The 21210-nt window shown below is 36.0% G+C and overlaps 1 protein-coding gene across 1 annotated transcript in view; it reads right to left on the reverse strand.

Moving 5' to 3' along the window:
* Positions 1-1995: 1995 nt before the first annotated feature.
* grik3 (glutamate ionotropic receptor kainate type subunit 3) overlaps positions 1996-21210 on the reverse strand; it is a 100012-nt gene continuing 80797 nt past the window's right edge. The window contains exons 12-16 of the mRNA XM_083550222.1: positions 20592-20710; positions 14800-15017; positions 8472-8697; positions 8024-8274; positions 1996-6611 (exon numbers count right to left, since the gene is read on the reverse strand). Coding sequence (XP_083406348.1) covers positions 6183-6611; positions 8024-8274; positions 8472-8697; positions 14800-15017; positions 20592-20710 — 1243 coding nt within the window. The 3' untranslated portion in view covers positions 1996-6182. The remainder of the gene's footprint in view (positions 6612-8023; positions 8275-8471; positions 8698-14799; positions 15018-20591; positions 20711-21210) is intronic.

Here is a 21210-nt window from a genome sequence, read left to right on the forward strand (position 1 = left end):
TAAATGTATAATGGGATGAATGAAGAAATTTGGTAAAATATGCTAACATAAGTAGAACAGTTAAGTAGCTCATATCTTTAGAAAACTGAATATTAAATGTAACACACACACACAAACACATATGCTTACATACATATCTGTATTACAAAAATGGGATCTAACAAATGTAAACTATTTAATAGATAGATAGATAGATAGATAGATAGATAGATAGATAGATAGATAGATAGATAGATAGATAGATAGATAGATAGATAGATAGATAGATAGATAGATAGATAGATAGATAGATAGATAGGTGTAATATTTCCTCTTCTTTTTTTTGTACATTATCTACTGTAAATTTAAATCTTTTGTCATATTCAATTCGAAATCACACACACGCATGCACATACACACTCTCTACCGGCTCCTGGCCTTTGGCTGACTGTAGGGTTTAATTGATAGTGAGAGATAATAAATCTTCCTATTATGAGGAAGCCCCTACATTCACTCATTATTCACCCCTGGCTTTAGCACCGCATGTCCCAAGGCACCCAGAAATTTAAAGTAGCAGCATGTGCCACCTCCTTACTGTCAAGGTTAATTTCTCCACTATGTCATCTGTCTGCTAGTCTATTATAGACTCCAATTAGAACATGAAAGTATATTGAATGGAGCTGCTGAACTTCACTCGAAGGCAAAGGAATTACATTATATAAAATTATGTGGAATGCCTCACACACGTTTTCTTTTCTCAGCTGTTAGATAATTAGCAGCATTGTCAACACTGTGACTGTCTATATATGCTGACTCAGTCACAGTGGTTATACTGTATCTCACAAAGGTCAGTACACCCCTCACATTTCAGCAACTATTTTATTATATCTTCTCAAGGGACAATACTATAGAAATTAACCTTGGATATATTTTAGAGTAGTCAATGTGCAACTTGTGTAGCAGTACAGATTTACTGTCCTCTGAAAATAACTCAACATACAGCCATTGTCAAAATAGCTGGCAACAAACGTGAGTACACCCTCAGTGATAACAGCTGTATGTCGTGTAACCATGTAAAGCACATGTCCTATTCATCATGTTCATGTTTTCGAATGCTTAACAGGACCATCCAAATTTGTGTATCTTGTATTAGAGCAGTTAAAATTTGGTGCTTTGAGTACAATTCTCTTATACTGGCCACTGGATGTTCAACATGGAACCTCATGGTAAAACAACTCTTTAAGGATTTTAAAATTCAGATTTTTGCTCTTCACAAAGATGGCCTTGGCTATAAGAAGATCAGTAACATCCTGAAACTGAGTTACAGTCAGTGGCCAGAGTCATACAGATGTTTTCCAAGATGGGTTTCACTCGGAACAGACCTCGCAAGGGTCCATCAAAGAAGTTGAGTCTTCAAAAAACAGACACATGAATGCTGCCAGCATTATTTTAGAGGTTGCAGTAGCGGAAGGTCCGTTTGTCAGAGCAGACAAGTTTGTGTGCATGTGTGTCATCCCAGAAGGAAACCTCTTCTGAAGCTGGCTCACAAGAAACCTGCAGTTGCTGAAGACGACCTGTCCAAGAGCATAAACTACTGGGACCATGTGCTGTGGTCTGATGAGACGAAGATAAACTAGGATTCCAGCAACAACCTGTGCAGCTCTGGTGAATTCCATGCCCAGGAGGATTTAAGCAGTTCTAGATAACAGTGGTGCTCACACAAAATATTAACACTTTGGAGACAGATCACTTAGGGTCTACTCACTTTTATTGGCAGCTATTTTGACAATAAGAATGTATGATGAGTTATTTTCAGAGGACAGTAAATCTGTACTGCAATACAAGCTGCAAATTCTCCACACAAGGGGCTACTCTAAAATATATACAGTACACGTTTAATTTCTATAGTAATGTCCCTTGAGAAGATATAATAAAATGGTTGCTGAAATGTGAGGGGTGTACTCACTTTTGTGAAATACTGTATCCTACATTTTCCTAAGAACCAACAAACACATATTTTATAATTATTTTTTATTTAAAAATTTCAAAATCATATAACCCATACATCAAGTACAAGTAATTTATTCACAGTGTGCTAAAGAAAACAAAAAAAAAACTCAATCACTCTCTTGCCTTCTTAATCCTCCCTTTACTGCCATCCATCCTCTAATGACATACAGTTATTAAGAGAAAAATAAAAAATTAAATTACAAAATCTATATTCATAGAAATTCTTAATGTCCATAAATTAACCCTGGGCAGCACCTTGATATCAGTTGTTTTAACTATACACATTCCCCACTTAACAATCAAGTAAAATACTTACCCAAATAATAATAATAGTAACAACAACAATAATAATGATTGTATTATTATTACTAATAATAAAGTAAACTGAACAATGGTAAAGAACATTTGAATAGCTCAAGAAACTTGTAAAAGTTGATTTTATTTTTCTTTCGTTTCATGTAATCTTACAAAACAACAGCATTCACATTGTTTAATAATTATTTTATAAAATAGAAGTTTATGTTCCATAAATAGGACTGATTCAAATACTCAAACTAAATGTTCTATTTTAAGTTGCAATTAATACAGAAAAAATGTCACTTCATAATAGTTGGTTCATAAAGGTTACAGAAATATTTGATTAATGTGGTCTTTACAACGTGCCACAGTAAATAATACATTTAAGAAACAAAAGTAATTTCTCACAGTGTAAGGATAATTAGGATTACAGTTGTGTAAAAGGTTTGTGAACCCATTGAAGTTGTCTGGATTTCTGCATGAATGGCTGTAAAAACAAGAATGTTACCTAAATCATTAAAATATACAAACTCGGGCACAATTGCCAAAATATATAGATTACATAGAAACAGCTTTGTATTCAATTGTGGATTAAGCAGCAGCTACATAATGCATTTGTTTCAAATTATTGCCAATAAAAAAGTTTTCATGTTTTTATTAATGCCTATTTAATGCAATTATGTAGGCAAAGTCTGTAAAATGTTGAGTTGTGTTTGTTGTGTAATATTATCTTTTAAATGACATAAATCACACTGTCAAAGCCATTCATCAAGAAATCTACTTAACAAATTTACAAACTTTTATTTCACAACTGGATAAAAAAATATACAAAATACTCGATAACACAACAACTGGTGAACTTAAATGTAAATAATAGTTTAATAGCATCTTAACCTAATTCATTTCTTACTTAGATCACCAGTCTGAATGATCTAAAGTTATTATTTGTAGATACTATCTCATACTTTAATGCTTTATCATATTTTAATATTTCATCATCTTTTAGAATAAAGGCATCATACCACAATCTAGGCTCACATTTGGAGCCAGACATTTTAACATCTGCACAAAATAAACATTTTGTTATGCATTTTTAAGTGATAAAAAGTTGAGTTTCCAAAAATCCATTAGGAAATGTGAAAGAAGTGTGAAAGAAATCATGAAACGTCAAACTTTCCTTCAAATCAATCACAGTTATACTTCACTGTGAATAAAATTCAGTTCTTTATTTATGTACACCTGATAGGAATATGTTAAAAGGGGGGGGAATACATACATTACACGATTTTCTTTGTTCACTTGATACTGCAATCAGTCAATGTAATGAACATGTACCTTGGGTAATAAAATCACTGTCCTCTAAATTCTCTCTCAAGTACAGCCATGTATCAGATCCTATACTACAAAATCCATGTACAATTTCTGATACAGCATTTGACAGCTTAAAAACAAATGATGCTGTGAAATAAAGGAGACAATTTACAGGTAAAAATCAGTATTTAGCAAAATACAATAATTCTCCGTTTCATCTAATATATAGTCTACTTTGCAAGAGGGTGTGAAAATTACATTAAATTGAAATGACACATACACAATGAGCTTTCACCGCATCAACACCAAGTCACATGAATTGGAGTTATTTTGATTGTTATATTATTGGCAATAAAAATACTGAACACAATGGGGGTTTTTTTGTTGTTTTTTTTGTTGTTGTTTTTTTTGTTGTTTTTTTGTTGTTGTTTTGACACTGTCCTTTATATTTACCTCACAGAGGTATGCTGTCTCTTGAGCTACCTGAAAAGGCAGCAAGACTCTTAGCACCTACGTCTCATAATGCTAACACTGGTCATCTGTATTGTATGTCACATCTACACAAACTAAGGAAACCTTCACACTGAACCTATGCTAATGCAGTCTATAAAAACAGCCACATAATGTTGGTCACTGTCTAGGAGAAATAAGACTAGTATAAAAAAGGGAGTCCTTTTTCTCTGTCTGTATAAGAAATCTAATCATTATGGTTTCTTTTTGATTTTCTTTTTTTTTTTTTTTTGCCTTAGTACTGAGGAATCCCAGTAAGCTCGAGGCAGCAATGAACCCTCAAAAACCGCAAATAAAGAATCAGAATGCTACTTTCAGTGAACATCACGGCTGACTGCAGCACCTCCTCACAAACAGCATGCTAAAAGCGTAACTGCTGCTGTAGAGCTTTTAGCTCATACCTGCGAAATGAAAAACGGCTAAAGGCTATGCAAGAGCCAATGCCATTAAGCATTTAGAAATTTTGCCAGATGAAATGCACACATACTTGCATGCATGTGTGCACATAAGCACTCGTATAAAACAAAATGAACACACACACACACACACACACACACACACACACACACACACACACACACACACACACACATACACACACACACACACATTGAAAGGAGGGTCACTGCCTAAAGTGTACATTGTGGGAATGTGACACCTACAGTTATCTGCAGGTTATTAGACAGTTTTTTATTGTGTATGTAGATATGTGCTTTCCTGTTCTAATATTGTACATTATGAAAATTACAACACAATGACATGACCCTTTTTTCTTTCTTCTTATCCTTTTTACAAGTCATTTTACCCAACAACAAGTACAGAAATAAATTAAAAGCCTGGATACATAGTGTGCTAATGTCATATTGCAAATGCTGTTAACAAAGGCCATCCTGAATAAAAAATCTAATATCCACACATTAGGCAGATATTTAATTAGATGGATGTATGCATCTCTACAAGTATGTTGCTATTTGTATTGAAATGAAAAAGTAAATGTGTTATGCAGAATGCAAATCATTACCACACTGCAGTTAATGAAAGATTTGTTTCCAATTATATTTGCTCCTGCTTACTGAATTATACCAAACTAAGTATGTTTCGTCATTTATTATATGGTTAGAAATTATGCCTTAAGATGAAACATTAAACATGAAAAATAAGTAAGTGAATCTGCACATTAAACAGTTTACCAAGCAACTGAATCATTCTTATTCTCTGCACTTTTAGACTGTACGCTGTATTTAAATATCTAGCGGCTTTTTTATTTTTTTTTGTGGACAGATCTTTGGCAATTATTATGTTAATCAGTCATCTCATTATCATCAAATGTGTACAAAACATCTGGTGGCACAAGCGATGTAGAGCACAAAACAAATTGAATTTAGTCATGGCACTATGATAAGACAGAGCGCATCGTTCAGAACCTTTATTACTGTAATTCCATAGGGGGAGAAAACAAGTCTGTTAATTCAAATGGCAATATGGTTTGCTAGTTTGAATTATGTCAACCCTGTTTGTTTTGTGCATTCATTCTGTGAGCCAGGAAGCAGGCCACTGTTTCTGTAGCCTTCTTGGGAATGCAGATCAAAATCTTTGCACGCTGTCACTAACTGCTAATATTACAAATGAGAGAGTCTACAAACTCAAATTAAATAAAAGATTCAAAGCATCCGCACAATGTAGCCTGATAGAATCATTTTCTCCAGAGTAGCGTCAAAGACCCTCAGTTCTTTACAAACCCAAATAAAAACAGTGGGGGCACACGTTTTTAAATAAATTTTATGTGCTATAAATGGTACTCCAGGACAAAAATATACACCCTTTGTGTCAGTTTGGAGTTCTTTTATTGCCATACTTCAAAGAAGCCTCTTATCTCTTTTAAATAATTTCTTCCAATGGATTGCTTGTGTCTTTTCTTCTCTGTATGTGTGGAATAGGTGTGGGAATAGTGGGGGGAGGGGGGGGGGGGTTACTGGGCACACCTTGTTTCCCAGCGAACAGATGGTGAACATTTTGTTTTTCATACATAAACATCAGACTCTGTCGTAGCTAGCTCTAGCCTCATTGTTCGTTGTTTAGAGAAAGGACACAGAGCGTCCTCCCTCCCTCAGTGGCATGGTGGGATACATAGGTTTGAGGACATGATCATTACCTGGGTTGCTGCTCGCACCACCGTTCTGCTTGGCTGTGTGGTTGCGGGTGTCTCTGCGGTTGAGGGTGAATGCTGTTATCATTTCGGAGCCATAGTCCATGCTCTCGGGCACAGCGCTGGGCATGTGCCTCAAGTGACCATCACCCAGGCATGTCATGGAAACACGGGCGTCATTGCAGCGCTGCTGCAGCTCATGCTGTCCTTTCCCGGTAGACGCCGCTCGTTGAAGGTGTGCATGTTGATCACGGCGTCCGTCTTCGCTGTGGGTGGTGCATGGTGCCGCTTGTGTTTCACTCTTCTCTCGCACGTGAACGACAGTTTGATCTCTTCCACTACCGCACTGCAGAAAGACCTCTTGAGGGAAAAAAAGAGGCATGGTGGGGAGGGGGAGTGGAACAAAAAGAGAAAGCAAGTACATTCCTGTTACATTGATGTAATAACTAAGAATCTACGTATCGTACTAACTAATGTCATGAACTGAAATGACCTGGACATGACACTAAAGTAAATGATTTTTATGGCCATCTTTATGCTATGTCCTATTACCTTTAAGACCATGTCTAAAGCAACCCTTTGTCAAATAATTGTCTATGCACAACTATTCCTATAGTATATTATTCCTGCTATGAATAATAGGGGATTGATTTTCTATGCTCTAATTAGTAATCATTCGCTAAATTAAAAATAAATTTAGCAAATGCAAAACAGAATTTTTTTATTAGTTATCATGTATGTTGGGTATTTGTGAGAAAAGGTATTACTCTTGGCTTATGGAGGTTATTCAACTTATCATACAAATACATTATCCTATTCAAGAATATATGGAATCGTATAAAACATTGCAAAAGTTATTTGCAATGTGAATCCAGTAAAAAACTGAACATATGTGAAATCTGAAAAGTAAACCTATGATCTGGCATTTTTTTCAGCACGTCGCTATGGCTTCAAAACTGAAGCTAAAACTAAAATACAAGTAAACTGCAAAACAGTATGATTATACATACATAGTACAATAGTCAAATAACTATGAACAAGGATTAACGCTTGCTTGCATTGTTTCTGTAATATCCATAGCAAATATAAAAAATAAAAAAAAAAACTCCTGATGATACATTTACAATAAGGTCAATGTAGTTAATCTGTTGCACATAGCTTGAATTAAAAAACACCAGAAATATGAATATCATATCAGCATCATAGTGGATTCTGCAGGAGGCTATTTAGAGTAATTTCTATTAAAATCAGATTTCCTTATATAACAATACATTTAATAAAAAGTTCTGATAAACTACAGGAATATGTTTCTTGAATCAGTATCACTGTTAGAAATGCTATAATTTAATGCCTATAATCAATCAACCTATCTATCTATCTATCTATCTATCTATCTATCTATCTATCTATCTATCTATCTATCTATCTATCTATCTATCTATCTATCTATCTATCTATCATTTATTTATTTATTTATTCATTTATTTATTTTTTTTATTATTTTTTTATCTAAAATACCAATAGTATATTGGATACAAGTTGGAAATAAAGGAGAGTGGATTCGTCCCAGAATTTTCATCTCATTGCATATCCAGAATGAAAAGTCTGTACTGCCACAGCAAAACTACCATGAAATAGAATAGCAGTTTTGCTCAGCCATGCTGAAAAAACTGTCATTTGTATTGATATACCATCCATCCCTGCTTTAACTGCCTGGAACGCATTAAAACCATGGAAAAGCCAAATAATCAAACAAAAGAAATCACTCACCTGTTCACGTTCTGCTGTTTTTCGAAGTTTGTAGATGAATTCCCCTATAGCCACAAAAATGGAAAGCACCAGGCCTGAGGCGAGCACAATGAAGATGCCACCCAGGTTTTGAATGCCCATCGGCCCTGTTTCATATCGTTCATCTTCCTGACAACTGCTTCCACTCCACCACTTTTCCTTCAGCATGTGTAGGCGTCCATCCTCCAGCAAGCTCAAAATGGCTATGGTTACTTTGTCTCTGTATGGTGAGCCTTAAAAATAAGAGTGACAACCATATATAACCAGGCAACCTAATAATTCAACTACTGTTATAGACAGACATTTTAAATTGTAATGGAATTCTCTGTTGGTCATTTAAATATGGATATGGGCCAGATCAATAGAATTCTAATTTGAGTCAACAGGTTACACCAGCAAGACCTACAGTTCCTCATTAAATCAGTTGTACCTTTGGGGGTGCCAATGCCATAACCCTTGCTGTCAATAATGCCTCCAAATTGGGTTAGGTTACAGTTCTTGCGAGTCACATATTCAATGGTTGTAGACTCCATAAGCAGGGCATAGTCAGACTTCAGGACCCTTTGAATGCCATCTTCAATAGACTTGACCAGGGATGTGCTCTGTTTGCTGCTCATGAAGGCCCACATCTTTTCAAATGTTGATACTCGAGATTTCTAAACAACAAAAAAAAAAGGTAAAAAAGTAAATAAATAAATTGTTTGGCATCATTTGGGTTTCATATGAAGTTATAGATATACTGTACTACTTCCACATCATTGCAGTCCATCTTTCCCTTTATTATACTAAATACTGGATCTACATTTAATCTGAGACTAGATTGGAATCGAAATGAACAAGGTTAATGAATTCCACTGACAAATTAATAGAAATGTATTTATACAATGGTGGCACAGCCCAGTAAATAGCTATGTTCATAACAGTAATAAGTGCAAACGGGATGTAGTTAGCTTGTGGACTACACATGCACATACACACACATATGGGTGCACACACAGGCACACAGACACACCAATGAATCAAATGAATACTTTTTTCTCTTGGGCTTTGGCACCATTACTGTGAGATTTTCGAACTCCGAGGTACGCAGTGCTGCTGTTGACATTGTTTTGTTAACCTTGAGTACCTGTTATTCTTTCCCTCCCTCAAATACTATTTTCCCCGGTGTCTTACAGCATAATTGAAAGTGGCTGGGAATTGGCTTGAGCCTTGAACTCCTTAGGAATGAATAAGCAAGAAGTGACACAAGTGACACTGATTGAGCAGCTTCTTTCTCCACTGGATTTCTGCATTCATAATCTATTCCTTCAATTGCTTTGCTCGATTTAATGCATACAATAACATGATGGTATTAAGACATGAGAAAAAAAAGTCTATTCTAATGTAGGAAATAGGGAACTTTGTGTTGGATTAATAACGTCCTACATGAGTGAGTTTAAATGCCATTTCATGCTATTCCACAAGGAGGTCACGTTAGCTGCCATAGCTAATCACAGTTAATTATTGGCTCAATTCCATCAAGTATCTGAGGTGACACAAGAGATTTAGACAAGAGAGTGTGTGAGTACTCTTTGATTAGACTTGATAAAATGCAAAATTAACATTTTATGTTTCAGGTTTGGAGAGATGATCTTCAGCAGCGCTCTCAGCGTGTTTTCACGGCTAAAATGTTGTTAACTCACATACCCCAGTCAAGCTTTTTGGCTCTCTCTCTTTCCTAATGAGAAAAAGAAGCCGACAGCAGTGATGGTTTGATAACATACACCTGCCTCTTTATTCTTCAAATTTTACATATTGCAATCATGTACCCCACTCAAAAACATTTTTAAAAACGATGATCTGTGATAAATGTCTGGCACACTAAAACACCATTTTGTGCCAAAAATCAAGCCAAAGAAGGACATGACAGATAGCTAGCTAAAAGGTATAAACAAAATAATAATAACATTTTTTTTATGCAAATCGTGAAACAGAAATTAAGACCTAATTCATTTACAATATTTACAAAGTACACCACCATTTGTCTCACTAAAATATTTTCAAGAAAAAAAAACTAAAAACACCCCACCTAGCTCCACATTTATATAAATTAATCTTCGATGGGAAAACAATCTTACTGCCAAATTTAGGCAAATAGAATTTTTTATTAGAAATACATTATCACTTTAATTTTCATTATAATCTTTCGCATTATTTTCTTGCCCATTACCTAAACTAAAAGTAGCAGAAGGCCAGCAAAGTCTTTTCTGCTGGCCTAAACTCCATGAATATGTATTCAGTTATTCCCAATAGTCTATTCTCTTTATTGCACAGTTTTTTATTTTTTGCACTGCTTTTATCTAATCATATTTCAGCCATCATGTGTTGCCAGAGTTAAAATCTCCCATGAGCCTTCAGAATCAGCAGTGCATTGGGTCTGTAGCAAAAAGTACTTGTTGTTTATAGGCTGTTGCTTTAACCAATCAGATTTTGATTTGGTAATACTGGGGCCATCTAGCAGGCGTAGAATAACATCTATGTATTCATGTCCATTGACTAAATAGTTAGAGAGCTCATAAACTCTTCCTTTCTTTACTTGTTTTTCTCAACCTTAGTGCAGCTTTTGACACCATTGATCACACTATACTGCTTGCTAGACTTGAGAACGTTGTTGGCAACAGCTCTCTCTTGGCTCAGGTCTTATTTGACTGATCGCTATCAGTTTGTTGATGTAAATGGTGAGTTCTCCAAACTCTCTGAGGTAAAGTTTGGTGTTCCGCAAAGATCTGTCTGAGGCCCACTGCTTTTCTCTTTATATATATGCGGCCTCTGGGGGAAATTATTCATAAACATGGTATTTGCTTCCATTGCTATGCTGATGATACGCTGCTGTATATTTCAGCAAAGCCAGATGAGAGAGATCAGCTTAACAATGTTGAGGAGTGTGTAAAGGACATTAGACAGTGGATGCTTAATAATTTTCTTCTGCTCCACTCAGATAAGACGAAGTACTTTTATTAGGACCACATGCAGCTAAAAGCAACCTTTCCGATTACGTAGCATCTCTGGATGGTGTTTCTGTTTTAGCGTGTACAACTGTCGAAGACCTTGGTGTTATTATTGTCCCTAATCTTTCCTTTGAGGTTTACGTGAATAATATTAACAGGATCGCCTTCTTTCATCTTTCACCAGAAATATTGCTAAAATTAGAAATATGATGTTACAGGATGCAAAAAAAATACAAGGTTATGCTTTTGTTACATCTAGATTAGACTACTGTAACATTTTACTGTCTGGGTGTTCGAGTAAGTGCATAAATAAGCTTCAGTTAGTTCAGAATGCAGCAGCAAGAGTCCTCACTAGATCTAGAAAACATGATCACATCACCCCTGTTTTAATCAGTCTACACTGGCTCCCAATCAAATCTCACATTGATTATGAAATACTACTACTGGCGTATAAAGCACTTAACGGTCTCGCACCGCAGTATCTGAGTGAAGTTCTGTACCAGTATGATCCTCCACGCCTACTTAGATCAAAAAGTGCAGGCTAACTGTTGGTACCTCAAATAATTAGACTACAGCAGGGGGCAGATCTTTCTCTTATAAAGCCCCACAGTTATGGAACAGCCTTCCAATCAGTGTTCAGGACTCAGACAAGTCGAGGTTGAAAACGTATTTATTTAGATAAGCCTTTTTTCAGTAGATTTTTTTTCTTAGGTAAAGGCACAGGTCTGGAGGGAATATGGATATAGAGTGTTTGGTGAACTGGGATATTTGTATGCTGTTGTCCCCTTACTCTTTCACGTTCACTCAGGTTTGTTGACGGTGGTGTGGTGGGTCGTCTATTATCCCAGAGATCCCTCATGTCTGTGTTACCTTCTGGTTCTCCCTTTTAGCTATGCAGCCATAGCGAGTCTTGCCGGAGTCCAAACTGCACAGTGACATTAACTTTCATACAACAATAAAGACACATAATAATCCATATCCTTTTCTGAGGTTCCAGTGACCACTGTTCCTGCCCCTCCCCCCTTCGTGGATCTTCCCACTTCGTCCAGGCCTGCCTCTGGATAGTGTTCTCTTCGATTGGAGGCCACGCTGTGCAGCTTGGGACGGTTTTTCATCAACGCCTTGGGTGGTTCCATGAAATTCCGGAGTAAGAACGGGAGCTTTGAGGATGGATTGGACTGTAGTTAATGTCAACAGTCTGCTACATTGATTAAGGACTTCTTTTCGCTTCTGATCATCATCACTGTACCCCGCAACATCGTATATCTGCTATAAATGGACATTCGGTGCAACCCAGATGAGGATGGGTTCCCCTTTTGAGTCTGGTTCCTCTCAAGGTTTCAGGGAGTTTTTCCTTGCCACAGTTGCCACTGGCTTGCTCATCAGGGACAAACTTACACTTATGAAGAACATGTTCACTTTTAATCACCACATTTTCTGTGTAAGCTGCTTTGAGACAATGTTCATTGTTAAAAGTGCTATACAAATAAAAATGAATTAAATTGAATTGAATTGAATAAAATGCATTTGTAGAAAGCTGCACAACTTCAAATATATTGGTGTAGACTGAATAGATGTTTTTATCTATTGCACAATGGCTGACATGGTCACATATACTTATAAGGCACACATTTTTTATTAAAAGTTGGACACTGTAAGAAAGGGTCGGCAGTTCGTAACAGTTTTTATGCTTTCCTTCCTGTAGAATTTACCCCAAAACACACAATTTGCCGTAATTTCAAATCCTCAGGAAAACTGTAATGCACGGAAAATATGCACAAAAATGCAGGGAAAACCTGTGGTTATTTTAAGTGGTTAATATTGATACTTCTGCTTGTGATGATGCAGCTGTGTCTGCAGTGAATGGAGACATTTTAAAGTCTGTTCCTTCTTTAGTAATGGCTTTCATTTACACTGAAGGTCTATATGTCAAATGTACAGCCCACTATTGAGTAAAAATCGTCTTTACTCAGCTGATGTTTCTGTAGATTAGATAATGTATACATTATAAAACTTTGTCCTCGGCCATCTGTATAAAGTGTATAAGAAACAATTTTACTATCTGTATTAAACTACAAACTGAAATAATCAGGCTTATGGTTGTTTATGTGTGTGTGTGTTTGTGTATGTCCGGCCCAATTCAATTTCGATAAAAGTTTTAGGCAGTTGTAAAAAATTGCTGTTATGTGAGAAAAAATTATTAAAGAAAGTGAAAAACACAAAACAAACAAAAAAACTATATAAAAATGTTGTACATTTTGTTGTATAAAGTTAGGAATTATGCAGGAACAGAGTCAGGTATATGATTAAGCAATTATATCAAGCAGGTGCTAATGATTAATAATTTGATATGTAGGTTGAAACACTGTCATTATCTAAAACATAAACAACTGTGTAGGAGGCTTGAAACTGGGTGAGGAAACAGTAAAACTTTGCTACTAATGCTGGGCTCACACTGTGCAATTGTTATAGTCCTTTGTGATTATTGCATGTCAGACTGTAGAAACATGATCCAAATGTAGAATCTTAGTTGTCATAATTTCAGACTGTTTGACAGCCGAAAACTGATACACACACACAAAAAAAGACCCTCATTCTCTCGCTAATGGTAGCTAACAGCAAACCAAAACAATCTGTAGCGTTAATTTTGTTCATGAAATTCCTTGACCATAAAAACCTCATACAAACACTCATTTTGACTCCATAACTCAATAAGTTACTCTTCCTTCTGTACTGTTGACCTGACTTATTTCAACATTTTCCCTGAGGTGTTTTGAAGTTGCAGCTCTAATTGCATCATCAAATGCAGAATATTGCAAAGGCCATTAATCGGCTGTCTGTGAACAGGTTAAACCAGCGATCAAAGACTACAGATTTTACCCAGACCCAGGTATACCCATCTAATGTCTTGAGTAGTCTTGCCAGCAGTGGTCTACATGAATTGCGGCCAAAAAAATATAATTCCAATGTGGAAACAAGGCTAAAAGACTATGCACAAAAACTGGGTGCAGAAAAATCGCAGCAGGTGCTCTAGACTGATGAGTCAAATATTAAGCTGTAGCAGGGGGCAGTTTGTTTAGTGAAGGGCTGTAGAGAGGTACTATAATGAGTGTCTGTTGTATGCAAGTGTACCTAAAAGAATTAATGCTATTTTGCTGGTAAATTGTGCTCAAACCAAATATTGATTTGATTTAGATTTCTCTTTTGTTTATTTACTTTTTATTTTGTTAACTGATAAAAATTCTATACTAACTATTAACATTTATATTCTTTAAATAATTATTTATATACATAATTGTGTGTGGTATAAACATACGTACATAAATTACTTTTTCAGTTGGATTATTTTGTCAATGTTTAGAGTTGTTCACTATCATGTTAGAATTATAAATTTTTTTGTAGTAAAACAATAAACTGTATATAATTTATACAGGAAAAAAAGCTGCAAACTTTGCAACAAGAAGAAAATAAAGAATAATAATTTATCCTGTTTATTACAGTAGATGTATTCAAGTTTTTCTAGCTAGAAATTAAATATTTACTGCCCTCTTTAGAAGAGTTGTATTGATCCTTCTTTATCCCCTTTAACACAAACAAATTATTTTTTTTCCAAAACTTAGTTCAAGATGCAATTTAAAGAACCCCTTTGAGAAAGTATCTATTCTACTTAAACCTCAATACGACTGAATGCCAATCAACATATTAGCCATCACTGTGGTCCTATTAACACACATTCACCCATTTGTAGGATAATCAGAAAGCAAATTCTACCTTGAAAAATGACATAGTTGCTCCATCTTTTACTACACCATATTCAATTTTGGTTTGTTTGGCCAGGTCATCAGCCGAGTCAATAGGAGAGTCCATTCTCTCCACAGTGAGGAAAGCTGCCAAATTGGCTGTGTAGGAGGAGATGATGATAAGGGTGAAGAACCACCAGATGCCCCCAATAATACGTGTGGAGAGAGCTTTGGGCATCAGCTCAGAACCTACAGTGGAATCAACAGGTTATTTTAATTCTTAATGCAAACTTTTAAGTACAGCAATAACAGCAGAAGATTTTACATCAACCCTGATTGAAAAGTGACAAAATATTTAAACACTTATTTTAATTTGACTGGCAAGAAAAGTCTGCAAATATGATAAAGGTTGCATATTTGTTTTAACTTGGCCATGCCAAACATAAAGCAAAGGGGAAAATCAATGAGATATCGAATAATACAGCTGGACTGAATTGCTTGAACTGCAAATAAAACTTATTAAATTGTCTTTAATTGGGCCTTTGAATAATGGAATTTCTTCATGCAGTGCAGGATAGCGGGAATATATGGGAAAGCATACAGTGTTACTAAATTAAGAAAGACACTATTTTAACAAATAGAACTAATATGATGCATTATATTATTTTTGCGTCTCTTTTTTTGGCACAATTAAAAAAAAAATATTAAAAAAAATAAATAAATATATATATATATATATATATATATAAATATATATATATATATATATATATATATATATATATATATATATATATATATATATATATATATATATATATATATATATATATTTATATATATATATATATATATATATATATATATTTATTTATTTTTTTTAATATTTTTTTTTTACGAAATTCAACCATAATGCTCAAATACATTTTACATGTTGTTGATATAATGCAGTATAACGCTATGTGTTAACATTTTCCATTCATGTACAGCCAAAGACACGTAAGTTTTTAAATCATGTACATCAGCTATTGCCCACACCGAATATTACTGCAGTTTGCACACGCTGCATGCCGGAAAGGATGGTGCACAGATGTAGCTGCTAGGCGTTTGTGCTCTTTGTAGACCTGTTTCTGTGTCTAACCAGGCTGCAAGAAAAAAATGCTGATGTCATAAGTGCCTGTCAGAGATACTGCTGTAATACAGAAACTCAACATCTGCTCATTTCCATAAAAGAGTATGGAAGGTAAGCTGCTAATCAGCACTAGGTACTGCTCTCGTAGGAATGAGGGTAATGTACTGCCCTGCTTTCTTTTAACTTTCGTTATGTTCTCTCACATGCCTAAAAACTTCAATGTATGACAGTTAAGACAACATAAGTGTCCTCCGAGATATCTGAGATTTGTATATATAATACACACACACACACACACATTTAGTAAGTATTCAGACTAGCCTGAGACTACAATCGTTCAAATAGATTTTTTTTCTCATTAATCTGCTCTCAGTAACCAATAATGACAAAGTGAAAACAGAATTCTAAAAATGTCTAATTTTTTTTTTTATAATAAAATACATTTTAAAAAATTCACATTCATTAGTATTCTGACCCTTCACTCACTACGTAGTTAAAGCACCTTTTGAAAGAATTACAGCCTCGAGTCTTTTTGGGTATGACACAACAAGCGTTGCACACCTGGATTGTGGGATTTTCTTCAATTATTCTTTGCAAATCCTCTCTTGGTCAGTTTGAATGGGGACTGTTTGTGGACAGCCACTTTCATGTCTCTCCAGAGATGTTCAATGGGGTTCAAATCAGGTTCTGGCAGGGCCATTTATGGACATCCACTGAGTTGTCCATAAGCCACTCCTGTGTTGTCTTAGCTGTCTGCTTAGGGCTGTTGTCATGTAGGAAGATCTGGGGTCCCGAGCACTGTGGAACAGGTTTTTATTAAGGATATCTTGGTTCTTTGGTCTATTTAGTGTCCTTCAACCCTGACCGGTTGCCCAGTTTCTGCTGCCACCATCATGCTTTAGTTTTGAGATGGTTTTGGGCATGTGATAAGCAGTGCCTGGTTTTCTCCACATATAACGTTTAGAATTAATCCAAACAGTTCAATCTTGGTTTAATCAGACCAGAGAATCTTGTTTCGCACAGTTAAGGGTGGAAGTGATGGTTGTTCTGGAACTTTGTCCCATCTCCACACAGGAACTCTGGAGCTCATTCAGAGTGACCATCGGGTTCCTGGTCACCCTTCTTCCCCAATTGCTCAGTTTGGCCAGGTGACCAGTTCTTGGAAGAGTCCTGGTTGTGCCACACATACCACACAGACCAAAAGTTTGGACACACCTGCTCATTCAAAGAGTTTTCTTTATTTTCATGGCTATGAAAATTGTAGAGTCACACTGAAGGCATTAAAACTATGAATTAACACATGTGGAATTATATACATAACAAAAAAGTGAACATATTGTAGGTTCTTCAAAGTACGCATCAAGAGAATGCCAAGAGTGTGCAAAGCAGTAATCTAAGCAAAAGGTGGCTACTTTGAAGAACCTACAATATGACATATTTTCAGTTGTTTCACACTTTTTTGTTATGTATATAATTCCACGTGTTAATTCATAGTTTTGATGCCTTCAGTGTGACTCTACAATTTTCATAGTCATGAAAATATAGAAAACTCTTTGAATGAGAAGGTGTGTCCAAACTTTTGGTCTGTACTGTGTATACATAACAAAAAAGTGTGAAACAACTGAAAATATGTCAAAGTAGCCACCTTTTGCTTAGATTACTGCTTTGTACACTCTTGGCATTCTCTTGATGCCTACTTTGAACTGTATATAATATATATACAGTACAGACCAAATAACGTTTTGACACATCAGCATTTTTATCAGTAAGGCGATTTCTAAGCTATTGACACAATTTCCACCAGATGTAGCCATCAAACCAAATATTGTATATATACACGTTGAGTCATTGAACACACTTTATATAATACTTTGCAGAAAAGCCTTTGTTGGTGATTACAGCTTCTAGACGCCTCTTGTATGGAGAGACCAGTCGTCTGCATTGCTCAGGAGTGATTCTGGCCCATTCTTCCACACAAATGGTCTTTAAATCTTGAAGGTTCCTTGGGCCTCTTTTATGAACTTTGATCTTTAGTTCTCTCCATAGATTTTCTATGGGATTTACTGTAGGTCAGGTGATTGACTGGGCCATTCAAGCAACTTGATTTTCTTTCTTTGAAACCACTTCATTGTTTCCTTGGCCTTGTGTTTGGGATCATTGTCTTGCTGAAATGTCCACCCTTTTTTCATTTTCAGCTTTCTGGTAGATGGCAGCAGATTTTTATCCAGAATGTCCCGGTACATTTCTCCATTCATCCTGCCTTCAATAATATGAAGTCTGCCAGTACCCCTTGTGGAAAAGCAGCCCCAAACCATGATGCTTCCACTCCCAAACTTAACTGTTAGTATGGTGTTCTTGGGGTGGTGGGCAGTGCCATTTCTTCTCCAAACATGGTGTGTAGAATGACTGCCAAAAAGTTAAATTTTGCTTTCATCTGACCATACTATAGTCTCCCAATAATCCACAGGCTCTCCAAATGCTCTTTCGCAAACTTTAACTGAGCCTCAACATGCAATTTGTTCAGCAATGGAGTCTTGCGTGGTGAGCGGGCATGGATGCCATGGTGGTTCAGTGCATTGCTTATAGTTTTCTTTGAAACAACAGTACCTGCTGATGCAAGGTCTTCCTAAAGTTCTGCCCAAGTGGTTCATGGCTCTTGGCGAACTCTCCTGATTATTCTTTGGACTGCTCGGACAGGGATCTTACGTTGAGCACCAGATTGTGGCCGGTTTATGGTGAACTGATGCTCTTTCCATTTCCGGATAATGGCCCCCACAGTGCTCACAGGAACATTCAACATTCTGGAAATGCGCCTATAACCATTACCATCAAAATGCTTTTCAACGATAAGATTACGAAGATCTTGAGAGAGTTCTTTGCTTTTACCCATCATGAAGTCTTTCCTGTGTGCCTCCTGGGTAATGAAAAGCCTTTATAGGCCATCAATTAGGACTAAATCAGCTGATATCAACCAGTACTGATAGGGGGCAGGGTTTCTCTCTTAATACTGACAGATTTCAGGTGAGCTCCTGGCTTTCTATGCCATTTTGCACCTTGTTATCTTCATGTGTTCAATACTTATTCCCCGTATATATATGTATATATATATATATATATATATATATATATATATATATATATATATATATATATATATATATATATATATATATATATAAATAAAATCACTAGAAAGGAAAATGTGTGACAATACTAGCTATCCTACAAATTAGAAACTATTTAAAGACAAACTACCAAGTAAGTAAGCAAATTCCTTCAATATTCTATTTATTGATTGAAGTTACAATGTTCTTAATAGAAGGGGGACCAAACTAATTTGACATAAAAGTTCAGATGTTGAATTAACATAGAATTTTCTGCCAATTTATTTTATTATCTGTAGACCCAGTAATATGTGTTTAATGTCTGACCAGAAATATTATTCCAAATGTAAGAACTAACTGCAGCAGGCCATTACACTAAAATCTGTGGAAGAAGATCTGAGGAAGTGAGGCATGCAAGATGCCAAACAAGCACCGCTGCCAGAACAGAGAGCGGTATTTGAAACACAGGGGGTTTTAAAATGTCATGTGGGTGTTGCATATTGACTTTGCCTCCCTGATTTCTATTACACTGCACTACTCATGAACTACCTATCTGTACCTGGGAACAGTGGCAAATTGATAGGGATTCCAGGCAGTTTGAGGGCAGAGTAGCAGCTTAATGAATTGTGTCTGACATTTGCGATCCTTACAGGCAGAGATTCGCCATGGAGAACTCTTCGTTTGTCACTTTACAGGCGCATAAACATTTCATTATTGTTCTTTCTCCCCTGCTTACTTTATTACGGTTATTTCATTTTGGGGGGCATCACTTGCTAATGTGTGCCCATGAGGGGTATCGTGAACAAAAACATCAGGCTTGCATGTCTCTAATAGCTTTTCCCTTACACTAATTTTGTGAGGCTGCAACTAAAAGCAGAAAAGAGGAAATTAAATGGTACTCAGACAAGAATGTTTGCACAGACAGTGAATGCTGAATAGTGGTGAGAGTCCAAATATTATATACGCCTGATTATATACATATATATATATATATATATATATATATATATATATATATATATATATATATATATATATATATATATATATATATATATATATATATATATAAATTCTAATCTATTGTGATCATAGCACAGGAAGATAGAGTTGCGATTCTGAAAGTGCTGGGAAACAGAATCACAGGGGGAGGTTTGTTGGTGGACATCTAGGCACGAGCAGATGGTAAGTAATCTCTGCAGTGTGAGAGTTAGTGTGTGTGTGTGTGTGTGTGTGTGTGTGTGTGTAATGCCAAGACAGAATCACAGTCATTTGTGAAGTTTGATCCTAACCCCAACTCAATGCCAACAACATGAGAGAAGTGTTACTGACGGAAGCCGCATTTCACAGAAACAAACTCTACTGATATCGTTCCGACCTGCCAGAGCATGTGACACCTGTGTGACACATTTTCCCCTCACAATGGCATGAAGCATGGCAACAGTCTTCCTCTGTCTGCACTTGAAGGGTAAACTCCACATATTCTTGATGGGAAGGGCTTCAGCAGAAGCAGCCGCCTCATGCTACTGTCACCTGAAGTTCACTGCGATGGCTTGTAAAGCACACTTTAAACACAGACTGCATTACCTTGCTGCATAAGGGAGCCCACGCCAAACCAGAAGCTGTTCAGGAGTGTAAAGTTGTTCTCCACCACATCAGAGCTTGGATTGCATGGGTGTGCATCATACCACTCATAAGGGCTAAATCTGCAAAAGACATCAAACACCCATTATCCATATAAAGTATAGTCTGACTTAAAAAAAATTTAATAAAAAACTTTTATTGACATTTTAAGGCCAGTAAATCAAGTTAAATGTTTTAAATTACATTTTTGCTTTATTGTGGTACATTTCAAAGTGACAGGTAGATACCCATTGGATTAGGATGCAATGAGATAGATGAAACCATACTACATAATCTTCTTTTGCACTGATGCTTACAACAGCTTACATAAAGCCCAATTAATTACTTCAAAGTTAATTAGTATGTGCTAGGAGTATCTGATACAGCAAAGCTGTATATCTTGGCATTTTTTATGTCTTACTAAGTAATATGTACTGAGTAATTCATTTGCTGTAATAATATACTCCACTTTTTGGGAAGAGTTTCCACTAAAATTTGAAATGTGGAGACTTGCTATGGGGACTTGTATTCATTCAGCCACAAGTGCAGTAGAAAGGTCAGGCACTGTGTATTGTATATCATG

This window comes from Silurus aristotelis (genome assembly GCF_946808225.1).
Source record: "Silurus aristotelis genome assembly, chromosome: 1".
Lineage (NCBI taxonomy): Eukaryota > Metazoa > Chordata > Actinopteri > Siluriformes > Siluridae > Silurus > Silurus aristotelis.